General features: G+C 43.7%; 1 protein-coding gene across 2 annotated transcripts in view; it reads right to left on the bottom strand.

Annotated features, from left to right (window-relative positions):
• Positions 1–19,029, bottom strand: part of ZNF592 (zinc finger protein 592) — a 345,284-nt gene that overhangs the window by 76,560 nt on the left and 249,695 nt on the right. For both annotated transcript variants that reach the window (XM_030187212.1, XM_030187220.1), the window contains exon 8: positions 2,263–2,375. In XM_030187212.1, the coding sequence (XP_030043072.1) occupies positions 2,263–2,375 (113 nt within the window). The remainder of the gene's footprint in view (positions 1–2,262; positions 2,376–19,029) is intronic.

Here is a 19,029-nt window from a genome sequence, read left to right as displayed (position 1 = left end):
ATGACCCTCGTCTTCCATCCGGCATCGAGTCTTAAAAAAAAAAAAAAAAAGCCCGGAGAAACGCCTCGCGTCTGCTGTGCACTGCTGTAAAGCAAGCAGCAAATCGTCTCATCGGTCCTTCCTTCACTGTGCCCGCCCTTGTGGAAATAGGAAGTTACATCAGAGGGCGGGACACAGTGAAGGAAGGACAGACGAGATGATTTGCTGCTTGCTTTACAGCAGTGCACAGCAGACGCGAGGCGTTTCTCCGGGCTTTTTTTTTTTTTTTTAAAGACTCGATGCCGGATGGAAGACGAAGGTCGTCTGCTCGTCGATCGTGGAGCTGGTAGGCAGGTGGGGACTGGGTCGTGCAGGGGGGCTCAGATGGGATGTCGGGGTGGGGTGGGGTTCAAATTTATAGTATTTAACTTTTAAAGTTCATGGGGGGGGGGGGGGGGGGGAGGTGTAGAGAAGGGAAGAAGAAATGCATGCCCACCCAACCTACCCACTGGCCCACCCAAAAATTACATTCTGGCTACGCCACTGCTGGAAACAGAAGTACTCCTAAACCTAAACTGACCTAACTGCTCCCAAGCCCTAAACCAACAGAAGTGTTCCTAACAGTACTAACAAAAGGACTTCCTAAGCCCTATACTAACAGAAGTACTAATAGCACCACACTCACAAAAGGACTTCCAAAGCCCTTTACTACTAGAAGTACTACTAACAGTAACAAACAGGAAAGCAGGGGAGCCACCGGGAGAGAGCAGGGAACCGAAACACAACAGCTCACACAGGTGCACCTAACAACCCCCAAACCAGAAGTACTTCTATCAGCAACAAGAGGGAAAGCAGGGGAGCTACAAGGGAAAAGCAGGGAAGCTACACACCTACGCAGCACAGGTGCTTCCTAAGCACTACACTAACAAGCTGAACACAAAACTAACAAGCTTCATAAGCACTACTCTAGCAAGCTAGATACAAAACTAACAAGGAGCTTCCTAAGCACTACTCTGGCAAGCTAGATACAAAACTAACAAGGTGCTTCCTAAGCACTACTCTAGCAAGCTAGACACAAAACTAACAAGGTGCTTCCTAAGCACTACCCTAGCAAGCTAGAAACAAAACTAACAAGGTGCTTCCTAAGCACTACTAACAAGCCAAACACAAAACTAACAAGGTGCTTCCTAAGCACTACTCTGGCAAGCTAGATACAAAACTAACAAGGTGCTTCCTAAGCACTACCCTAGCAAGCTAGACACAAAACTAACAAGGTGCTTCCTAAGCACCAAAGGGGAAGCTAACAAAGCAGAAAGTGCTCCTCAACACTAAGCACTAACCGGGACCTTCAGCAGACGTTCTAAAGCACAAGCAAACACCAACGTTGCAAAGGCCCTGAAGGAAAGAACACCACTTCCTTATCAAGGCCCTCCCAGATGATGTCACACTCCCTAGACCCAGGCAAAAGCACACTGACCCAGAGAGGCCCAACCCACACCAATGCAGCCCCGTGAAGCACTTGAAGCCAGTACACCCAGAAAGGGAGCAGAGCAACTCAGGCAACACCCACAGCTGCAGTAAAGTGAGACAATTAGCCCCATGCTGCTGGAAGCTGCCAGCAAAGAGAGAGAGCTAACTCAGAAAGGACAGACAAAAGAAACAGAAGCCAGCTAAGAAGCTGACCCCCAGGAAAAAGGTAAGTTTGAGAGGGGTTCTGACCATGATCATAACAGTGCAGAAATGCCTTTGAAAATTAGCCTCAGCCTGGTTGTGGTGGTCTCAGCAGAAGTAGAAATAATACCCAATTCTACAGTTTATATTAAACAAATCAAAACGAGAGAGAGAGAGAGAGAGAGAGAGAGAGAGAGAGAGAGAGAGAGAGAGAGAGAGATTCCTGCCCCCAAAGAGTACACATCTATAGGACTAGCACCTGGCATATTTGTGCAGCTAATATATTTGAAAATCAGTTTAAAAGCTTGAGAACATTGCCTTCCCTTCATATTATTTGTTGTTTTAAATTGCTTTGGGTTGAACTTTGTTCAATTAAGGTGGTATATAAATGTAACATATTTCTCCAGTTCTCTTTAAAGAGTAGTAATGACACACTACCTGTCAAATTGAAAAAATTTTTCTTCAAGTTGATAAAACGTAAGAAGCTACTACACTTGAGACCCAACTCAAAACTCATATTCCATCTATTTTTCTAGCACAGGCGGCAATGGGCAATTGCCGGCCATAAATACACAAGGTACGGATGACACTGTAGGCTGTTATGATACTTACGAACAGGTGTAGATTTTCTTTGATGTATCATGATTGTTACGGACGTGTTTTCGCAGGGTGTTGGGGGAGTTGAAAGACTTACTGCATTGTCGACATGGATATCGTTTCAGAGACTGAGGAAAAAATTAAAACAATCTCTGTTTAGACTGCATTCTGTGATCACCTTTGGATAGCATGTGAATTCCAACCCTTTACACAGGACAGGTACATGTCTACTCACAATGGTTACACACATAGAATACAAACTATGTGTTAAGTAAAAGTGTTGCGAGTTCATTACAACTCATCTGAAGCAGTACATGATGGTCTCTCGCTCTCGGTGGTTCAAAAGCATAAATAGAAAAAAAAAAAGAAACTTTTAGACATAATTGATAGAATAGCTAATAAAATAATAACTTGGCTAGGCTGTTAATTCTGATTTTCCTCAATACAGTAAAATTACATCTACATGCATGAAGTGGGGCAAAACCAAGAGGTGGCAAACCTATAATCCGTTTTTCATTCAAGTGTCTCCATTTGTTGTTAGAAGTGAAATTTCTGGATATATAACGTAACGAGTTACCTTAAAAAAAAGGGGGGGGGGGGAATTATACAGGAATGAATAAGTTTGGGACGAAAAAAGAACCACAAATATTAGAAATACTAGATGAAACAGCCTCAAGGGTCCCAAGATGGCGACTGATTAAGAGATCCATTATGCCTAAGCAAAGGGGATGCACAAGGGTTTCTCCAGCTACCTTGGCAGTGCCTTCTCTGACTTTAACGCAGGCAATGTTGGACTGCCATCTGCAAAATATACTCCAGGCTATTCCTTCAATGTTAGGTCAGGAATTCAGATCCAATTTGGGCAATGAAGTTTCACTGAGCCCTACTGGTCCCACATCGCCCCTGAGGCTGGTTGAGTCACCCCCCCCCCCCTCCCCCATGAAAGAAGTCATGGTAAGGTCTATGCTGGCAGAAAGTCAAGATCTTACAGCATAGGGTGTGGTTCAGAATAACTGGAGAAGAGAAGATGCTGTTGAAGGGTGAATGGTAACAACAAAGAAAGTCCAAAATCTCCCGCAAAAGGACAATACAACAACAAAAAATAAGCGGAAGCTATCCAGAAGGACCAGACTGAAGCCACAGATATTTTGGTTCTCATATCTGTGGCTTCAGTCTGGTCCTTCTGGATAGCTTCCGCTTATTTTTTGTTGTTGAAGGGTAAATGGTGCCATCCTCAAAGACTCCTCTGGCCCTGACTAAACCACCAGAGGTAACATTCAACATTATTTAGAACTTGTGGGATTTTTTTTTTATATTATTGCTGTACTAATTTTGTAGATACTATGTCTCGGACTGTAGATAAAATTCAATCTTGTGAGAATACTTTGGCTAATCAGACACAACTGTCTTCTCATTTGAGTTCTGACTTAAGCAAGTTAAAACTATCCAGGTATACCTTATTCGAGATAAGACATTGCTCCATAGAAAACTGGAGAACTTAGAACATATGTTGAAGCAAATTTAAGACACTTAAAAACTTTCCTCAAAGTAGAATTTTAACTGCTAGAGAGCTTTTCCAGAATGTTCTGAAGGAATCTTAGAAGTTTCCAGATAATGCTTTATCAGTGAATAGAATTTATTATCTTCAATAAGGTGGGAACCCAAGTTTGGGGCGGGCAGAGAAACTGCTATTTTTACAAGGCGGGAGCAGAAGGGAGTGGTGAAATTTTGGGACGTGCTGCATAGAAGTGGAATACGGAGTTTCAACGAGGTGTGTACCAGAAATGGGATCCCAGAGGGGGAGGGGTTTGCATATATGCAAATAAAGCATTTTATGGACAAGTTAGGGTGGAGGAGGGGATACCCAAGGGAAACGGAAAGTTTAGAGAACTTATGGATTTTACTGGGGAGAGTACCGAAAGCCATATCGGTAATATACCGGTTTATCCAAGGGGACGAAGATAAAAAATACCCATTTCAGGAAGCTTGGGAAAAAGATTTGAAATGTCAATTTCCAGAGCGGGAATGGGAAGATATATGTGGGGAAGTTCAAAAAGCCTCGGTCTGTGTGTTGATGCAGGAAAATGCCTATAAAGTATTGTCTAGATGGTACTACATGCCAGAGAGGCTAAAGAGGATGTATCCAGGCGCATCAGATGTGTGCTGGAGATGTAACAAACAGAAAGGCACATTTCTTCATGTGTGGTGGACATGTGAGGGGGTGGTAGTACTTTGGCAGGCGGTGATGAAAAGTTGGCCCGTATAATGGGAGTGTCACTGGTGTGTGGTCCACGGCAATGCTTGTTGGGATTGTATAATGAACAAGTGGTATGGGAGGAGAGTAAACTGATGCAGTGGGGACTAGCAGCGGCTAAAAGCCTTATAGTGCGCTGTTGGAAATCAGCAAACCCCCCCCCCCCAAATATAGAAGACTGGAAGATTAAAGTGAAAATATTGGGGCAGATGGAGCGTCTAACAGTATATAGAAAGGAGGGAGAGCTCCGACGGAAACGGGGATGGGCAAAACTGCAACAAATGATTGAGGGACTTTAAGGGGAAGGGGCACATTCCGGGGGGGGGGGGGGAGGATATGCAGAGGTGGGAGGGGATTAACTGGAGAATCAGGGTTGACAGAGGGGGGGAGGGGCAGGGAGGGTGGAGGGAAGGGTAGGGGGCAAGGTAGACCCCACCACCTGGTCACAGACAGGCGCTAAGGAAAGTGGGGGAACATATTGTACGGAATATGGATGGAGGGTACTGTGGCTGGGGTGGGGAGGGAGATTTATAAACAGTGTTTCTGTTGGTATTACAAATCAGTTGGACAGATAATAAGTGGCATATATGTATGGTAAAGGACATATGTAGTGTTGCACGCTGAATGGTTTAAATGTTACAAATGTTTTAATACCTTTTCAAAACCATTTAATCAAAATTTAAAGTAAAAAAAAAAAATGAATTTATTATCTACCAGCTCCTCAGAGCCAACAAGTACAGAGATGGAAAAAAATCTGGAAGATAGCCATACACAGAAAAGTTTATATGTGCCAGCTTGAACAATCTGATAATGGAGTGCTCTCCAGTCTGACCTTGTTTGTGACTTTTACATTTTGGGGGTCTTTTACTAAGCTGCTATAGCGTTTTTAGCTCACTGTAGAAATCAGCTAGCGGTAAACGCCAAGACGCCCATTATAGTCCTATGGGCGTTTACCGCCAACAGTTTTCTATGGTGAGCTAAAAACGCTACCGCAGCTTAGTAAAAGACCCCCCTTAGGACAGAGATCTTGTTTTGCAAGCTTTTTTTCTTCAGACTAATTGCTTATTCCTGGGATGGAAGATTTCTGTATTTTCTTTCTTTTAAAAAAATTCTTTATTTACAATATTTGCAACATGATTCACAACACTTACATAGTAACATAGTAAATGACGGCAAAAAAGACCTGTAAGGTCCATCCAGTCTGCCCAACAAAATAAACTCATTGTACATGGTATGTGATATTTTATATGTATACTTAAGTTTGATTAAGTATTTATACTTAAGTATTCACTCTGCTGCTCCCCAGTATCTCTCCACACTCATCCTTCCCTACATCCCTTCCCGTGCACTCCGCTCCATGGATAAATCCTTCTTATCTGTTCCCTTCTCCACTACTGCCAACTCCAGACTTCGCGCCGTCTCGCTGCACCCTACGCCTGGAATAAACTTCCTGAGCCCCTACGTCTTGCCCCATCCTTGGCCACCTTTAAATCTAGACTGAAAGCCCACCTCTTTAACATTGCTTTTGACTCGTAACCACTTGTAACCACTCGCCTCCACCTACCCTCCTCTCTTCCTTCCTGTTCACGTTAATTGATTTGATTACTTTATTTATTGTCTATTAGATTGTAAGCTCTTTGAGCAGGGACTGTCTTTCTTCTATGTTTGTGCAGCGCTGCGTATGCCTTGTAGCGCTATAGAAATGCTAAATAGTAGTAGTAGTAGTGATTTGTTGTTTAAAGCAACTCAGAATCAATAATAGCAAACAAACAAACCAAAAAAAGGAATACAATTTGAGTTCTAACAGGAAAAAGGTAAAATTATGTATCATACCTGATAATTTTCTTTCCATTAATCATAGCAGATCAATCCATAGACTGGTGGGTTGTGTCCATCTACCAGCAGGTGGAGATAGAGAGCAATCTTTTGCCTCCCTATATGTGGTCATGTGCTGCCGGAACATCCTCAGTATAGTCGATATCAAAGTTCCATCCGCAGGACTCACCAACATAGAAAATTACACCCACAAAGGGACACTCTTTCCAGCCCACCACCGCCGGGGCGGAGGGGGGGGGGAACCACACTCGCCGACGCGGGGGGGAACTGGCATATCCTGCTACCGCGGGAGGAGCTGGCTTAACCCATCACCGCCAAAGCGGGAGGGAAACAAAGCTGCCCTACTACCGCCCGAAGTGGAAGGGAGCACTGGCAAAATTTAGTTACAGGCATGGCAATTATCAATCCACCCACCGCCGAAACGGGGGGAGAAGAAGCAGCAGCTCACTGTAACACAAAGTCGTCTCAACTCAAGGAAAAACTTGAACACGAAGTCGTTCTGAACAGGAACTGAAGACTGAACTTGAACCTGAAACGTAACTGAAGAAACCAGAAAACAAACAAGACAAATATCTGGGAGGGGCTATGGATTGATCTGCTATGATTAATGGAAAGAAAATTATCAGGTATGATACATAATTTTACCTTCCATATCATCAAGCAGATCAATCCATAGACTGGTGGGATGTACCAAAGCAGTACTCACCCAGGGCGGGACATGGAAATCCTAGAACGCAACACTGAAGCTCCAAACTGGGCCTCAGCCCGTGCTGCCACATCCAAGCGGTAATGTCGTGAGAAGGTATGAGCCGACACCCAAGTCGCCGATCTACAAATCTCTTCCTGTTTCTTTTTTAAACGGAGCCAGCGGGAGGGGGGAGAAAAGGAGGGCCTGGCACCACCAGGTTTGCACTTGCTCACGAAGAGCCCTCAACCCCAGGCACTCAACAAAGCCTAAGTAAATAGGCGTGGAGACCTAGCCAGAGCTGCTGCTGTGTGACCACACACCTGCTAAGATAGAGAACATACTGAGGATGTTCCAGCAGCACATGACCACATATAGGGAGGCAAAAGATTGCTCTCTATCTCCACCTGCTGGTAGATGGACACAACCCACCAGTCTATGGATTGATCTGCTTGATGATATGGAATATGCTCTTACATCAGACCACATAAATGATTTCTGTATTTCCTGATGTCTCAAAAAACACTCAGTTGCATCATAAGGAGTTTTACCTTGCAGCAAGAAACTGTTTCTCTGGGAGCTACTTTTGTTTATTTAAGTATCAGAATATTAAAGGGAAGAGCCAAGATGGCTGCCGGATGGACACCTTGCAGAAGAGCTCCTGCTATGCTCCCTACTCTAATGGGGAAACGTAAGGGCTAGGCAACGTATGGCAACACCCCAAAACCAATGGGGACTCACTTTGCTCAAACAAAGCATCTTGCTCCGGTATTACTGGAGTGGACTCAAGCTTAAGGAGGAGCTGACTCAGGGCATGCCTTCCCTCAGTGATGCATGGAGAGGCCTCACAACACACACTGTAGTTCCTCAACCTGGAAGTGTAATGAGCTGAGTTTGCTGCTTCAGGTTGCGTTGATATGGAACATTGAGGGGAGGCCTCTCAGTATGGAGTTTCTTCTAACATGCCAGGAACCTACTCAGGAGAACATAGGAGCATGGAAGTGGAGACTAACACCCCCTCAATTCCATTGGAGAACTCCAGAGGAGAAATGCAGATTGGTAGTGAGACCCCTTTGGGGACAGTTACACCATATGAAGTAGTTGTATTTACTAAGCCTCTAATAGTTACTTTGGATTTGATAGTCTCTCCAGCGCCATGTATAGATATTGTTTTGACCCAATCAGGACAGTTGTCTCAATGAGTTAAAAAGGTAGAACAGAAATGTGTAGAAATGGAATCTAAAGTAACTGTGCTGGAAAATCAGATAACTGAGTTTAAGAACACCAATGTTATTATCAAAGATGTATCTGCAGTTTGAAGGAAACAAACTTTTGAGAACTTAACCAAAGATTAAATTTGAGATTTTAAAATTTCCCAAAGAGTGATCTTGTTTCTCCTTGGGTATGTTACAACTTTATTATAAAGAGGTTCTTAAAGTTCAACCAAAAACTATTCTACCAACCACTAAAGTCTTTTATATACCATCTGAAACTGTGGAAAAGAATAAACATGAACAGAGTTTGGAAATAGTATATGAGGACAGTTTAAATGTTACAGCTATGCAGGAAGATTCTCAGTTGGAAACTAGCTTGGACACTTTTGGTAACTTTTACCTTGGAACTGTCTATAATTTTTCGCTATACGCTATACAGTTTTATTTCAGGTATACTGCACTATTTCCCATCCCCCATCTCTTTTTTTCCTATCAGCAACATGAAGGAATTTTTGGCTGGTCACATGCTCTGATGGGGTCTCATGTTGCTAAGGCAATTCAGATACCTGGTATATCCTGTTACAAAAGTGAGTTACAGGCATGGCAAGGACAATTGCAAGCTTCCAGCACATATTGAAGTCCCAATTACAAGTCTCCAGCCCATATGCAGCACCTATGATTGGTCCAGGGTAGAGGAGAGGTGAATGCTCACAACAGCCTATAAAACCACACTGCAGACAAAGGAACTCTGAAAAACCAGGCATGCTTGGAGAGTGTTTCAGAGCTGCCCAAATGGCCTGTTTTTCCTGAAGGGGGTTTGCTTCCCCCCCCCCCCACTTCGTACCCTGATAGAAACTAATTCTCTATAAATATGAATCTTTCTTTCATTCATTCGTTCTGTCTCTGCCTTCTCTCTGTTCTGTGACCTTTGTGTGAGGAACAAACTTTCATCTTCCTTCTCTCTTCTTTATCTAATTAGCCTAATTACTTATACTCAAACCTTTTCTTTAAATATAGAGCCGTTTCTTTCCTGGTATCAGCAATTTCTGTTTTTCCAGGTATTTCTAGATCCTCACGAAGCTTAGGGCCCTTCCTGCTAGTGTAATCCCCCATTATATTGGGGATTACTAAACTGAGAAAACCCCTCCTTCAGAGTCACTGTGGGGCGGGAGTGAGCTAAGAGAGTGAGGAGCCCAGCCCTAAGGGATGTGTTTATGGGAAGTTGCTGAGGGAAATGTTTCTGGTTATTGAACGACAGTAGGGGTGGAGTTTGTAGTTTATAAAAAACAGTTGTGCAGAGCACATGGTCTTTGGTTGCCTCTACCCCCACCAGGACCCTTGAGGAGAAGGGTTGTTCTGGATAGACCCAATAACCTAAAGCTGAACTAAGTGGAGGTTTCTGCCAGTAAAAGCATTAACCGTGGAGAGGAGGAGTGCTCCGGGTAGGAAGCAAGGGGTAACCCAACTGGAAGCAAGAACAGGGAAGGAGCCTGTTCTATACCAAAGGCAGTAGCCCTGAGAGGTACACAGCTTTTGGAGAGAGAGGACAGACAGGGAAGTCTGGTGTTAAGTGGAAACAGCTTGCTGAAAAAGTGCTACAGGCACAGCCTTGGATTATTCCACCTAAAGGGATGGGTATTTGAAATGGAGGAACTGTATATTATGTACACACTATAGGATATACAAATCTACTATTAATGTACACCAAAGTCTTGAACTGACATTTAACCTCATTTTGACCAAGTTATCTGTTTGCAGTGGCGTTCCTATGTCAGCTGCTACCCAGGGCAGATCGCTACTGCGTAACCCCCCCAGCTTATCATCTCCTGGGGGTGCAGGGAACAGCCACGCTGCTGCTCCCTGTACCCCCTTGCAGTGCGCACCCAGGGCGCCGCCACCCCACCCTTGGTACACGACTGTCTTCACTGCGTGCCCCCTAGTCCTAGTATTTTTGGAATGAGTAAACAAGCGATTCATGTCTACCCATTCCACTCCACTCATTATTTGATAGACCTCTATCATATCTCCCTCTCAGCCATCTTTTCTCCAAGCTGAAGAGCCCTAGCCGCTTTACCCTTTCCTCATAGGGAAATTGTCCCATCCCCTTTATCATTTTTGTCACCCTTCTCTGTACCTTTTCTAATTCCACTACATGTTTTTTGAGATGCAGTGACCAGAACTGAACACAATATTCGAGATGCGGTCGCACCATGGAGCAATACAAAGGCATTATAACATCCTCATTTTTGTTTTCCGTTCCTTTCCTAATAATACCTAACATTCTGTTTGCTTTCTTAGCCATCGCCACACATTGAGCAGAGGGTTTCAACGTATAATCAACGAAGACGCCTAGATCTCTTTCCCAGTCGATGACTCCTAACGTGGAACCTTGCATTACATTAACTATAGTTTGGGTTCCTTTTCCCCCACATGCATCACTTTGCACTTGCTCACATTAAACGTCATCTGCCATCTGGATGCCCAGTCTCCCTGTCTCGTAAGGTCCTCTTGTAATTTTTCACAATCCTCTTGTGATTTAACGACTTTGAATAACTTTGTATCGTCAGCAAATTTAATTACCTCACTAGTTACTGACAACTCTAGATCATTTATAAATATGTTAAAAAGCAGCGGTCCCAGCACAGACCCCTGGGGAACCCATCCACCCTTTTCCATTGAAAATACTGACTGTTTAACCCTACTTTCTGTTTTCTCTCTTTTAACCAGTTTTTAATCCACAACAGGACACTACCTCCTATCCCATGACTTTCCAATTTCCTCTGGAGTCTTTTCGTTTGAAATTCCAGGTACATAATATTGACCAGCTCACCTTTAAATGAGCTCTCCAGTATTCCGCCCATATAATCAGAGCACTGCGCTCTGATCATACTACATCAGCTCAGAGCTGACGTTAGGGTTAAGGCTTTAACCCTGCTAGACAGCTCAGGCTGCACCAGTCAGTCCTGGAGGTCCAGTGGATTCCTGGACCCCACAATAGCTAAGGCCCTGGTGTCCCAAGCCCCTACACTCCCTCCGGACAGCGACTCTGGCTCTGAGAGTCATTCCATGAGAAATGGTCCAGTCCTACATCCTGACAGCTGCCAAGCACAGAAGGTATGACCTTGCTATTCTGCTTGCTGATGTCATACATCACCACTTTTGTTTGTTTGTATCATATTAATTTTGTTGGCCAACTGATCTCTGAAAGCCCTTAGAGTAGTTGTTCCTAAACCTATCAATCTGACCATGTTACACCATTACTCAAGAAGGAACACTGGCTACCTGTATCCAGTGGTGTGCTGGTAAATGTTTAACAACAGGCTCTCTTCCTCGGTCCCCCTCTGCGCCCCCCCCCCCAAAAAAAAAAAAAAAATTGCAGAGATGGCTATAGCCAGGGAGAGAGCCTGGCCCAGTATCTGATTCTGCTGCTATCTGTCCTCTTAACTCCGTTTCCAGGGCTTCCTTTCCATTTATTTCTTTCCTTTCCTCCTTTCTTCTTCATTTCTGGTCCTCCGCAGACTTGACTTGTGGATACAGCTTCTGCCTATTTTCTTCATCCATGTGCAGTTTTTCTCCTCTCTTCCTTTTCCCTCATCTCCTTCCTCACTCTTCCCTCCCCTCCATGTCCAGCATTTCTTCTCTCTCCCCTGCCCTCCCCTCCCATCCCATCCACCCATGTCCAGTGACTCCCTTCTCTCCCCTGCCCCCCTCCTCCAGCCACCCATGCCCAGCGACTCCCTTCTCTCCCCCCGCCCCCCTCCTCCAGCCACCCATTTCCAGCGACTCCCTTCTCTCCACCTGCCCCCCTCCTCCAGCCACCCATGTCCAGCGACTCCCTTCTACTACTACTTATCATTTCTATAGCGCTACTAGACGTATGCAGCGCTGTACACTTGAACATGAAGAGACAGTCCCTGCTCGACAGAGCTTACAATCTAATTAGGACAGACAAACAGGACAAACAAGAGACAAGGGAATATTAAAAGTGAGGATGATAAAATAAGGGTTCTGAACAAGTGAACAATGGTTAGGAGTTAAAAGCAGCATCAAAAAGGTGGGCTTTTAGCTTAGATTTGAAGAAGGTTAGAGATGGAGCTTGACATACCGGCTCAGGAAGTCTATTCCAGGCATATGGTGCAGCAAGATAAAAGGAACGGAGTCTGGAGTTAGCAGTGGAGGAGAAGGGTGCAGATAAGAGAGATTTACCCAGTGAACGGAGTTCTCTCCCCTGCCCCCCCCTCCAGCCACCCATGCCCAGCGACTCCCTTCTCTCCCCTGACCCCCCCTCCTCCAGCCACCCATTTCCAGCGACTCCCTTCTCTCCCCTGCCCCCCCCTCCAGCCACCGAGATTGTCCAACGGATGCTTCGGGGCAGGCAAGAAAGATCCCCAGTCTTTCCTGCCCGCTGCCGGCGCTGACTCTCCCCCGTTGCCAGATCGCTATTCAAAATGGCCGCAGAGACTTACAAGGGCGGCCTCCAAGACTTCAGCAGAAGTCTCAGTGGCCATTTTTAAAGAGCGATCTGGGTGCGGGGGAGGGTCAGCGCCGGCAACGGGCAGGCAAGACTGCCTGCCCCGAAGAATTCGCTGGACAAGGTAGGGAGCGGACCCTGTAGGAAGGAGGGAGGGAGGGAGGGAGAGCCGGCTCGCCCTCAGGAACAACCGGCTCGCAAGTCGGTAAAAAATTTAACAACCGCACACCGCTGCCTGTATCTGCTCAAATAGAGTTCTCTCCTTAGTCTAGAAAGGATTACAATCTGATGTACAGGATTATATCTCCAATCTTTTAATGCCATATACCCAAACTAGCACCTTACAGCCCTCTCAAAGACAATTTTTACAGCTCCCCTCACTTTCCACTATGCAACTGGACATTACACGTGAAACTGCCTTTTCATATGCTGTCCTCAATAATCTGCCTACTAACGTTACACTTGAACCTTCTCTTTTCTTTATTCAAGAAGTCACTTAAAACTTGGTTATTCACTCAAACTTTCTCTATGTAACTTTCATTTCTACCTCCTCCTTTCATTTTTTTCTTTTCTACTGCCCCGTTTGGGCTTTTATTTTGTAAACCTCTTTGATTCAATTCTGCAAGTAACAGTATATCAAGTTTTGCAAATAAATACATTTCTTTCATGAATATTCACTGCGGATATCCTGAAAACCTGACTGGCTGGGGAGCACCCAGGACATGCCACACTGCTTTCAATTCCAGGAATTTAATGTGGTGAAGTCTCTCCTGGTGGGAAAATGAACCACAAGGGTGCTACCCATCTACTTGGGCTCCCCAGCCCAGTTTGGATGCATCTGTCATGAGTGTTTGATACTGTTGTATTTGGAAGGGGTTGCCTTTAGCAAAATTGGATTGGACCGAACGCGATTTCAGTGTTTTAATGGTGGCTCCTTGAGAAACAGTGAAGACCTTGAATACACACCCTAACAACACAAGGAGCACTGACAAAACGTGCCAGACATGCTGCACACAACATGATGGCAAGCAAACAATAGGAAAGCAGTGCCACTAAGGTGAGCTGCAACTTCTCAGGCCAGCAGAACTGTACTTCACAACTTTTCCACAGTTGCTGTAGTAAACACAGACAGCTGTACACAACCTCAGTGTCGCTCCTGACAAAAGAGGAAGTAAACTGAACCCATCCAGAGACAATGTCGGCTTAAAAAGTGGGGAGTGGTGGGAGCGTTTGTCTGGAGCTCCCTCCAAAGTTTTCTGAAGTGCCTGTGAACCTCTGAGGAAAAATAAAAATGCAGAAAAATGTACCAGCTTATGTGTATAGATATCCTATATAATAATTCTCACCTCCAACAGGATGTGCTTGGGACCGTGCCTGCCGGAAGTGGTCTGCTAGGCAGGCACGCACTGACCTCAGTGACAGACAATTTGGCAAAGCAAAACAATCTGAGTGCTGGCCATTAGGACACAGGGTAGATAGGAGAGTTCTAAAAGACTGAAGGAACCGAAAGTGTTAAATGGGGGGAGGGGGGAGTTCTGAACCACTGAAAGACATGAACATTTGGGAAAGGAAAACAATCTGAATGCTGGCCATTAGGACACAGGGTAGATAGGAGAGTTTTAAAAGACTGAAGGAACCAAAAGTGTTCGGGGGGGGGGGGGGGGACACGTTCTGAAAGAATGAAAGAAATGAAATTTACGAGAGGAACACAATCTGAATGCCCGGCATTTGTACACAGGGTAGATAGGACACTTTTTTTAAAAAATGAAGAACGTGAAAGTATTACATCTTGGGGGAGGGGTGAGGAGGAAAGTGGTGGGGTATCCGGATACTGGGCGTTAGGCCACGGGGATACATAGACTTTTGAAAGCCTTAAGGAACCCAAAGTGTGGGAAGGAGGAGGAAAAGGAGGGGAGGGAACCCTGTCACACACTCTCATTCTCACATACACACTGTCACACAGACAGTCTCACTCTGTCATACACCCGCACATTCACTCTGGCTCTCTCTCTCAAACATACACAATCCCAGGAAAACCTTGCTAGCGCCCGTTTCATTCGTTCCAGAAACGGGCCTTTTTTACTAGTAAATATATAAAAATATATATTCACACATGCATATGCTTGAATTAACACTTCAAAAACAAAAATAAAAAAGGCGCTCTTAAAGTGCCAAGTTGGGAAAAATAGGTAAGGAATCAACTCCTTCAGGTATACCCTCAAGAAATTGAGCTCAAATTTCTTCTTGAGCAAGCACCTCAGCTCAACTGGGTGACCAGTTCTCCAACTGGGCCCGGGAGCTATCTCACTAGGCTAGTCCAGAATAGTACAGAATTCTCATCACCATCTGCTGGAGCCAGAGAACATGGATGAGCTTTGGCTGCATGTAACCTTTTATAGAGCTGAGCTTGCAGATCACTGGGCCTTTGACTCCATCTGCTGGCTGATACGTATAACCTATACTTTTTCTCTACTGCTCTGGTTAGGACAAGAAATGATTCCTTACACGATCCACTGCTTCTCTCACTATTTCCAAACGAAGTTTTCACCTGTGCAAGAGAATGGCTAATCGGTCATGCACATTTTCCCTCAACACTAAGAATGTAAGCCAGGCCATTCTAAGTGGGAAATGGAAAAAATTCAAGATTAAAATATGTGCATGATCTTGTTTCATTTATTTTAAAATGTCTTATCTGGGTATCAAATATAAAGGTGGGGGGACTTATGCAGTTACATTTACATCTGCTCCTTGGCACACACTAATTTTCTACGCTAATTGAACACATTTTCAGAACTATGTGCATAAATACAAACCCATCCCCAATTCTGCCTCTGCTTAATTTGAATACAGTTGTGTGCATACAACCTTTACATACATAAAACACTAGTCTGCATACCAAATGGTTTTTAAAATTGCCCTCAGCTAATGACTAATGCTCATGACAGAAGTATTACATCTTTGCCTCTATAATAAACGTATAGCTCCTTATACCTATAAACAGAGTGTTTAGACTGTTGCAGTAAACTGTTCTCTGCATACTGCATTATGTTTTCATGTCATAAAATTTGACTGCTTTTACTTTGGTTTCTCTGAGGTACTTTGCTAGATAAAAAAAAAATAGCAAAAGTTCAATGATTGAGCCCTATGGGATTCTGTTTATCAATTCTCAGAAGTGGAGATAAGTCACATTCAAAGATGGTTTCTTGCAACTTTCAACTTGAAAAGCTCCATGCTGCAGACTCCTAAGAGAAATGTAATCAAAACCCATTTATCACTGACCATCTTCTGAGAATGATAAAGACAGCTGGGATTCTTATGAACCTCAACCTGTATACGCTGGAAGAGAGGAGACATGATAGAAACATTTAAATACCTCAAGGGCATTTATGTACAGGAAGAGAGTCTTTTTCAAATGAAGGAGAGGTCTGGAATGAGGGGGCATATGACAAAGTTAAGAGAGAATAGGCTTAGGAGTAACCTAAGGAAGTATTATTTCACAGAAAGGGTGGTAGAGGCGTGGAATAGTCTCCCGGTGGAGGAGTCGAGGACTGTTCCAGAATTTAAAAAGGCATGGGATAAGCATGTGGGATCGCTTAGGAACAAGAAGAATTAGGGGTTACAGAGGATGGGCAGACTGGATGAGTCATGTGGCCTTTATCTGCCGTCATGTTTCTATCATGTCCAGTAGAATCATGAGTTTGAAAAGTAACAGTGCTAATTTTTCTTTTCAAAAGATTAACTGGGAAGTTTTTCAGTTCTGTTAGACTTGTGCCTTGACATTTTTCTTTCTTCTCAATTTCTTATGGCCATAATCCCTATTTTCAAAGTTCTCTTTATCCATTTGAGTATATTTGTCCAAACTTTTAGGCAGGCTGTGCCAGCCAATCAGCATTCAATTCTGGGTTAAGCTCTGCCTAGCTTGCTGCCCCTTTTATAGACACGAATGGGGTATGCCTTTGCCCACATCCTTCCCTCACCTGGACCACCCCAAAACATGCCAGTTAAATCTTCATCAGAAATGGCCAATATCATTTTTGATATCACCAGAAAGAGGTTTCCTGGCCCAGGAAGTTCAAATTATTATTGGGTGATGTGTGATATAGCAGAGAGTATTCTTCTCCTCAACCAGGCAGACGGTTGGTGACGCCAGCAAGCACCACCCACAGTAGGCAGTCTGCTTCTGAAGTGTCTCGCCGAAGGGGCACGTCCCTTTGTGCGTCACTTCAAACTTTATCGACATGTGATCCCTCAGAAGAAGGTGGTCCCACATTCTAGTACCTAATAAGGTCTCTTATCCTTTTTGAACTTCAATACACCTACTGAAGCGTTGAAATCCACCTACACCCTCTAAACATCATCAGTATCTGCAGTTCAGAGCCCCAGTCCACCTAGGAGGCTACTGGACCTTCCTTTACAACTGCATTGCAACAAACTAATCAGAAGGTGTGCCGAGCAGTTGATATCACCTCCTGCTCCACTGAGGCATACGCTCCTTTGTGAACGACTTCGGCAACATCTTTGGAAGGATTCTGAACCAGGTTTCTTAGTCGATACATTCTACTGACCTAAGAATTGACAGTCAACATAGCGAAGTGCATCATTTCCTGCTACTTGGATTTGCACAGATGTCAGTGAATTTACTATTTGTTAAATTTATGTAAAATTAGTTTATCTCATACCCCTCTATGTTCTCATTATTTGAATCCTCACTGTAACTCAGGTCTTTTTAACACTGTAGTCTGACACAGACAGTATTTCTTACCATCCCTTGTCTGTTTTGGTTTGCAAGAATTGATAAGATACCTTCTAACAACACTAGGTATCAACATTGTTTCTTCATCATCTTTACCTCACATTACATTACGCACAGTTACCAAAAATAAATAATAAAATCATTTTTCTCAGTGCTGTATAACGAGTTTGCTAAAAAATCTTGTTATGCTGGTTAGTTTACCTACTCTTGCTATCAAGACACACAAGTCATTTCACAAATGCTTTTGAATTCATTTATATTATTCCTATAATATACACCCCTAGACACTATCCATATGGGTTATCTACCAGATGCCAAAATAATCATTTTACTTTAGAATCTTAATACCTGGTGGAGGAGTGGCCTAGTGGTTGGGGTGGTGGACTTTGGTCCTGGGGAACTGAGGAACTAAGTTTGATTCCCACTTCAGGCACAGGCAGCTTCTTGTGACTCTGGGCAAGTCACTTAACCCTCCATTGCTCCATGTAAGCTGCATTGAGCCTGCCATGAGTGGGAAAGCGTGGGGTACAAATGTAACAAAAATAAAAATAAATAATGCTCCAAACATCACACTTCCCACTAAGTATCATAACGAAAAAACGTTCAAAAACCTCATACAACAAATACTTACTGAAGTCTCACTGTCAATTACTGATAAGTATTTCTACCTGCCCCTATCCATAGGTTGTATCAATGCTTGCTCGGTTATCAACAAAACTGAAATCATTAAAGATTAGATAACAAAGATCAATTTGGTCTAGCCCTTATCTACGAAACTTGGCTACATGCAAAAGATGATCCAGCAGTCCTACACATATGTCCACCTGGATACTCTATTCTTCATTTCCCCAGAACCAAAGAGAGAGGAGATGGCTTAGCTATTATTTATAAATCATTCCTCCAGGTAAAAACTATTACTGAATTGCAATCCCCTAACCTAGAAATGGTTGCCTACTCTGTAAAAGACGATTCTTTATCTAAATCTATCTGCCTCCTTTTACTATATCGTTCTCCCGATAGATGGAACCTGGCCGAGGCCTAACTTAAACTGAATTTATATCAAACGTTGGTCAATAATGACAATACCCTTATCATTGGAGATGTCAACTTACATCTTGAAAATGCTACCAATCTACATACTAAACAATTCCTTGATTTCCTTAATGTCTGGCATTCTCACTCTTCAATGGAATATTCTCCCATATCAAAGGACATCAGCTAGATTTATTAACAACCAAATTTACAGACCCTATTAACTTTCACATATCTGAACCACAATGGTCCCCGATACCTTGGCCAGATCATAGCAGACTTTCTTTCAAGCTAAACTGGAAAGAATCCACCCATTCATCTAAGCCTACTAACAAATTACATACCTTCAAAACCAGAGGTAAAGTTGACCCCTCAAACTTTTTGGTCAAACGAACTGCTTGGTAACTTACTTTCCTCTAATCCATCCATCCAACAATGGAACGACACTTGCAAAACTGTTCTAGACATACTTGCACCAATTACAAACAAATCTAGATTTAAAAAGAAGTTATCTCCATGGTTTAATGAAGACCTCCT

Source organism: Microcaecilia unicolor, chromosome 1 (assembly GCF_901765095.1).
Source record: "Microcaecilia unicolor chromosome 1, aMicUni1.1, whole genome shotgun sequence".
NCBI lineage: Eukaryota > Metazoa > Chordata > Amphibia > Gymnophiona > Siphonopidae > Microcaecilia > Microcaecilia unicolor.
The sequence above is the reverse complement of the archived record's forward strand: the minus strand, read 5'-3'. Positions and strand labels throughout refer to the sequence as shown.